Source organism: Canis lupus, chromosome 3 (genome assembly GCF_048164855.1).
Source record: "Canis lupus baileyi chromosome 3, mCanLup2.hap1, whole genome shotgun sequence".
NCBI classification, from domain to species: domain Eukaryota; kingdom Metazoa; phylum Chordata; class Mammalia; order Carnivora; family Canidae; genus Canis; species Canis lupus.
The window spans coordinates 77,671,679-77,678,959 of NC_132840.1; the positions used below are offsets into that span (position 1 = coordinate 77,671,679).

General features: G+C 41.2%; 1 protein-coding gene across 1 annotated transcript in view; it reads left to right on the forward strand.

Annotated features, from left to right (window-relative positions):
* CRTAM (cytotoxic and regulatory T cell molecule) overlaps positions 1-6,387 on the forward strand; it is a 30,747-nt gene extending 24,360 nt beyond the window's left edge. Inside the window, exons 8-11 of the mRNA XM_072822417.1 lie at positions 290-373; positions 2,163-2,309; positions 3,755-3,841; positions 5,879-6,387. Coding sequence (XP_072678518.1) covers positions 290-373; positions 2,163-2,309; positions 3,755-3,841; positions 5,879-6,009 — 449 coding nt within the window. The 3' untranslated portion in view covers positions 6,010-6,387. The remainder of the gene's footprint in view (positions 1-289; positions 374-2,162; positions 2,310-3,754; positions 3,842-5,878) is intronic.
* The last annotated feature ends 894 nt before the right edge of the window (positions 6,388-7,281 follow it).

The following is a 7,281-nucleotide window of genomic DNA, read 5'->3' on the forward strand; positions in this document are numbered from 1 at the left end:
CCCGGGCCAAAGGCAGGCGCCAAACCGCTGCGCCACCCAGGGATCCCAACATCTACCTTTTAAAAATAAGGCAGAATGAGCCTGGCCTTTGTAACTATTTCTGGAAGAAGTCAGCAGTTCAAAAATGGTCTCCTTGTTTTTTTGTTTTGTTTTGTTTTGTTTTTTTTAAGGAGGACCACCTAATTGGATTTCCCAAGCTGTTTTGCTGCTTTGGGATGGCCGTGTATATATACACACTATTCATATATAGTCATAGGTATATGCCATGTCTTCATTTCTTTCAATCTAGTCACAGTAATGGAAGATTCTAGTACAACAGAGAGTGACAAGGAAGAGAAAGAACAAACCACTCAGGACCCTGACTTGGCCACTGGTAAGCATCCCCCACAGTATTTAGAATAAACACTTGGCATTTTAACCTCTTAATCAATGAATCCAATGGCTTTTTTTTTTTTCAGTCCCCATTTTTCTTGACCTTTCTATTGGTTAATCACTCCCTGGGTTCCTGACTTAGCTGCGTCCTGGTTCCCTTGACGTACTCCGCCTGGTTCTGTCTCTGTTTGCTAACCACTCCTCCTCTGTGTCCATCAACACATCCCTTCCTCCTCTGGCTTCTTATATATGGATCTACTTCTGACTTGACTTCTCCATCCTTGATTCTTCACTGAATTCTTCAAGAGTTTACCTATTCCCAAGGTTGTTCCTATTGCTACCAGGAAGAAAAATTCCGTATTTCCAGAACATTCTCCTGAGAATTTATCTCTGATTCATTCCACCTCCTACATCCCTGTTGCTGAATTCTTCTGCCGTCTTCTCGAACTCAATATCACTAAAAACCAAACAGCACCTTTTCCTACAAAATCAGCTTGTCCAGATGATTACACAGGCCCTAAACCTTGGTGTCATCCTTCACTCTTGTGTGTGTACACACAAACACATATAAAATCAACTCATCTCCAAGGACTTGTGAGTCCTTTTACTGCCATCCCTGGTCCAGACCCGCATCATCTCCTGCACAAAGTCCTGTAACTTCAATTTCTCTTGTGGTCCTTTTTTTAGGACTATGATCAAAACATCCTTTTGTATTCTGCACACCTGTGTTCAGAAAAACATCTGTGGCTCCCACAGTCTACCAGGCAGAGCAGGAGCCTCCAAGCCTCCATTGAGTGTCCTCCACCCCCTGCCTCTGTAGTCCTATCTCTAAAGTCCCAACAAGAACACACATTTTTCTCCAACAACATCATCTCATTTTGACTGACCCGGCCCTCGCTGGCCTGAACTGCCCCTAAAGATTAGAAGAGCCTCATCTTCCTTCTCCTTACCCTTCTTCCAAGGCCAACATCTCCACTGAGAACTTTCCTGACAAACACAGGGACCACTCTGGCCTCTGAATCCCTGAACACATTATGGTGTTAACAGATATGGATCTAGAATTTGGCATAGATATATGAATTCTGTTGATTAATTTATTTGTCTCTGTAGAGAGAGGGAACTACCCTCTAAATCACAGGGACTGTGTCTTATGCAGCTCCAAGCACAATGTTCTACACATAGGTAATGCTCCTTAGCTGCTTGTTGGTTGAGACAAGGCCAGGACATCTGGGCAAAACTGGAGCCCACAGAATCAGAATGTGAGGTTTAGAAAGATCTTAAAGACTTCACCTAATTTATGTCCAAATGCCTTCATGTAGAACCACATTTAACCTAGCCAACATTTACGAATTTCATTTTATTTGTATAGTTTTTCACACTCCTTAACAACCTCTCTTGCTGATTAACTACACCTTGCTGAAAAACCATTCCTTCCAGCTCCTTTAAGTCCCCTGACTATAATTTAAGTCAATATTCTTGCATGTTTCCTCTAGGAATGAAAAAAATCACAGCTTTGATATCTACGTAACTTAAGAGCATTTTTCAAATCACCTCACAGAATTGCTTTGTTTGCATGCCTGTTGGCTTGTTTTCAGAGAATGAATAACATGCATCTTTCCCTTCAGGGTAGGACTCTCTGTTTATCTGAGTTGCCTCTCAGCCAATACAACCTTTTGAAAGTATTAGACAAATTCCTCAGTAACAATAGCAAACCAACTTTGAACTGTCTAAATTCTCTCCATTTTCTCTATAGAAAGAAAACTGTCTAATTCCTTTCATTTTCCCTGTAGAAGCCAATCTTCAGTACTTAGGAGTGGTACGGAAGAAAAATGGCATTCTGCTGCTCACACTCGTGTCCTTCCTGATCTTTATACTCTTCATCATCGTCCAGCTCTTCATAATGAAGCTTCGGAAAGCACATGTGGTGTGGAAAAGAGGTGAGAGGCAGTGGACCCAATGGGACACCGATGGGTGCTGTAACACTTGGCTAGGACAAAGGAAACTCTGCCAACTAAAGCTTTTCCGTTAGATGCTGCACAATATGTTTGATAAGTGTTGTCATTCAAATAAGCAATTGCTTGTTTGGTAGTAAATGCAGAATGTGAATCTCCAGGGGCTATAATCAAAGAGGGTACAACCAAGAGAAATTAGGGTAGCTCTGGGAATTGATATTAAATTATAAAAGCTCCTACTCACAAAAGGATACTGAGTAGAAAATTCATTCATTCATTCAGAAAGCATTCAATGAGCACCTCTCATGTGCCAGGCACTGTTCCAGGCCCTGGGGATACCTCTGTCACCAAGAGAGACCAGGTCCCCGCTCTTGAGGAGTTCATATCCTAGGGATATGGCCACCCCTTTTGAAAAAGTTATCATTGGAAACTATATAATTTATCTAGCATGGAAGAAACCTATTAAAATGCACAGATTCAACACGTACCACCGCTGGAAGGGGCCTTAGAAAGTTATCCAGAATAACTGTCTACTTGATTCATTCCATCAGTGTGAACGAGGATTAAATCCCCTCCTTAATTCTGAGTGATCATTTAGACCTATGCTGCCCAGTGCAGTGGCCACAACATGGCTACTGAGCACCTGAAATGTGGCAATCACTTTTGAGAGGTACTGAAAGGATAAGATAGTCACCCAACATTGAAAGCTCAGTACACACACACACACACACACACACACACACGAATGTCTAATAATAATATATCGGGTTTCCTAGGTAAACATTAATTTCATCTGCTTCTTTTTGCTTTTTGAGCATGGCCACTAGAAAACTTAAAGTTACACATGTGGTTCACATCCTAGTGTTGCTGGACAGTGCTGATTTAGCCATGCAGGATTCCAACACTTCTAGTAGCAGACAACTCATTATGTCCCAAGGCAAAATACGACCTCTTTATATGGCTCTCACCCTATTAAAAATATACCGTCTCCTAGGTTGGTGTCAATCTGTCTATATATTCAGTTGGACTAACTTTCATCATATATGGACCTAGAGACAGGGTCTGGCTTTTCAGCTGTACCTGCACAATAGGCAAATGCCATAGTATTGTTTCAAAATCTCCCATTAATCCTTTACCCTCATAGTTCTTTACGGGCTACCAGAATTATTCCATCCCAAAGAACAATACTTGATTCTACTCTGCTGTCATTTGCTTTCCACAACTCTTACACTGCCCAGCATAGTGCTTGGAGGGATCAGAGCAAAGGACAGAAAGAATTCTCCAAATGAATGAGGACATGAGGTATGGGAGGGGGTGGTGGTAAGTCCACTATTGTGTAGACAGAGGTATCATCTTATTCAAACATACATCTGCATGCATAAGTGATGTCTGGCACCAGAAATTAATAACATCGGTTTTTTTTCTTGCAGAAAATGAAATCTCAGAACACACTCTAGAAAGTTACAAATCAAGGTCAAATCATGAAGAAACATCATCCCAAGAGAAAAATGGCCAAAGTAAGTCAACTACATGACCTCAAATTTGAAAAACGAGGTTCATTAATTTGTTCGTTAAGGAGGAGGGTAAAAATCAAAGTCTAATTTTTAGCACTAGAAAGTCAATCACCCAAATCATCTTGTAGAACATAAGCGCATCTTCCAAAAATGAAAAGTAGCAAGCATTAAATTCCTAGGGCTGCAGATATGCCCTTTTGGGAAGCCATCCCAGAGTTCTCCCTGTCACACACCAGCACATCCCTGCACTGTGTGTCCCTCTTGTGCCCTGGGTATCTTGCATACAACTTAACAATCCGGTACTTTCCACATCCTACACCCTATGGTCATTTTTAATGTGTTGATTTAGCTACCACAGTACTCCTCCAGGTGGTGAGTAGCTGGGTTTATCTATGTGTGTCTCCAGTGTCTAACACATGGCCTATGCAAATGGAGTGTTTGATAAGTTAGTGTTGAATAAATGAACACAAAACTTAACTTATTCAAGCAGAGACGTTTTGGGTCTTTTGGATGACTCCGTTGTAGTTTCTCAAGCAAAAGATGTAAAGAAAGTGAAAGGAAGAGTTTCTAAAAGGAGAGAGAGAGAGTTCATTCTTGACAAAAATCTAGTGGAGAGCAGCTCCAGAAAAGCAAGAATCTTCTACCTTTCCACCATTTTTGTTTCCTCCATGCAAATTACCTTATGCCACCTCCCAAGAGTTGCAAGATGTGCAGAAAAGCTCTGCTGCTAGTGTTTATTGCTTTCACTGAGGTTTCTGTAGGAAGCTGGCCTTTCACAACACCTCTGCCTTTTTTTTTTTTTTTTTTTTGCTTTGACCTAGTGGGGTGTGAAGTGGAAAGAATCATTGTACTAGCCAGGCAGGGGAACAAGAGGGCAGACAGTGAGAACTGGGGGTGGGGGAGGGAAGAGTGTGCAAGAAGCAGAGAGTCTGTGGTATTGCATATGTTTTCTAGAACATCAGTGTTCTTGCCTTTGACTGACAAGTAGGAGAATTTTGTCAGTATGATGTATTAGTTGGACAGTTTCCTATGCCAATTTTTTTTAGCAAGGGGAACAAAAAGTGGGCGTAGAATGATAAATTTTAGCAGGGAGAGAAAAGACCTTGGCCCTGCTGCTGAACAAGCAGAAAGCCTTAACATCTCAACTTTAATAAAGCTGAAAATTACTACATGTGGGGCACTTCAGAGACTCAGTGTTTGAGTGTCTGTCTTTGGCTCAGGTCATAATCCTGGGGTCCTTGGATTGAGTCCCCGAATTGGGTTCCCCGCAGGGAGCCTACTTCTCCCTTGGCATGTGTCTCTGCCTCTGTGTGCCTCTCTTGAGGGAGGGAGGGAGGGAGGGAGGGAGGGAGGGAGGGAGGAAGGAAGGAAGGAAGGAAGGAAGGAAGGAAAAAAGAAAGGGGAAAGGAAAGGGGAAAGGAAAGGGGAAAGGAAAGGGGAAAGGAAAGGGGAAAGGAAAGGGGAAAGGAAAGGAAAGGAAAAATGACTGCCTTCACTCAAGGCTCTCTTCCCAGAAAGGTCCATCTGTCGGGGCTGGGCCACAGATTGTGGGAGATGGTTCTTCCTCCTGGGCTCTAACCTGCACTTCCATCTTCCTTCCCTTGGCACCCTCAAACCCAGCATTTCAACTTCACTATTTTTGCTCACTTAAAGGGCATTCTCTGGAGCTGTCTCCACCCTCTATGTATAGAATTACATGGGCTTTGAGTGGTCAGCCCCAACCCTATGTTTATCATTTACTGTTACTTTTAGTTTGAAATATGCTGAATTACACTGTGGATTTTTTTTTTTTGTATTTTCAATGGCAGAAATGTCTATATTATTTCAGGTTTATTAGTACATTTACGTAAGAAGACTTTTAAAAAAAAAAGTCAGACTATAACAATGCATTCCGACCACTGATGAGATGCATCAATTTCAGATTTGATTTTTTAAGACATTAACATACGAACTTAAAAATACCATGTGTAATCAAACTGTCTCAAATAAATGTGTGCAGGATTGTTCAAAATAGTCATCTTTGACATGTTTTTCTTTCAGCTTTCCACTCTAAGAGCTACATTAACTACATCACACAGTTGTACTCAGATGCAAAAACGAAGAGGAAGGAAAACGCACAAAATCCAAAATTAGAAGGAGAGCCCACTCATATACCAGAGAGCATTGTGTAGTGCTTCCTGCAACAGAAAATTGGATTTCGGGGCAGCTGCATCATCACAGTGGAGCAGCCTATGGGAAGGAGCATCATTACTGTCACATGAAAAATATACTTTGCGTGCAATGCAAGATGGTGCCTTGCCAGGGCAATCTGCCCTGGATTCAGAGCTGTTAAATGAGGACCAAACTGTAGACACAAAGCTTCATACTTAAAAAAAGAACGAAGGAAGGAAGGAAGGAAGGAAGGAAGGAAGGAAGGAAGGAAGGAAGGAAGGAAGGAAGGAAGGAAGGAAGGAAGGAAAGAAAGAAAGAAAGAAAGAAAGAAAGAAAGAAAGAAAGAAAGAAAGAAAGAAAGGAAGGAAGGAAGGAAGGAAGAAAAGAAAAGAAAAGAAAAGAAAGGGAGAGAAGAGAAGAGAAGAGAAGAGAAGAGAAGAGAAGAGAAAGAATCAATTATGCCTGACACTACTTCTGAGCAGGAGGATTCTCCTAAGCCTTGGAGATCTGGGTTGATCTGGGCAGCGAACATCTTACCCTAAACGGAAAAGGAGGTTTTAGATGCTAGGCTCTTAACAGAACTACTTAAAAGAAATTTTTCTAAAATCTTTCCTTCTGGTCTCCAAATAAAATCTTCAGGATGAAAAGAACCTAGAGGAGGTCTGTATTCCTAGGAGCTTACTTTCAAGATGGACTTTAAGAAGATGTAAGCAGTATATACAACGTCTGGAGAAGGGGTACATAACAATGAGTGGGCACTGAATCATGAGCATGAATGCCCCAAGATTCATGTCCTATGACTCAAGCATCAGTTCCAGGTAGGCCCAGAGATTCCATCTTCTAAGGGTTTCTTGCTAAGTCATAAGACCTGATCTAACAAAGTTTTCTCCAGGACACTTCATTACAAAAACATACACAAATGAAAACAATGAGCCTAACTTACTATGACCTGATGAGTGCTTTTTAAAAATTATTTTAAAAAGAGCTGAATATATGTTTTTCTAGTCACAAGTAGTCCAAGTTTTACTCGTGAAAGTGGCATGCCTTTTTTCCCCCCAATCAGTTTATTTATCTATGACATTTCTCAGTTTGGTTCTGAATAATTCTAAAATAATATCCCCCCACTCTATCATACACACTCATATTATGAGTTTAATTTGTTACAGGGCCAGATCTAGCTGTGATTTTTTTCTCCTTATAAAAAAAAAATTAAGTAATTCCTTCATCCAACGTGGGGCTTGAACTCATGACCTCAAGATCAAGAGTTAGATGCTCTACCAACTAAGCCAGCC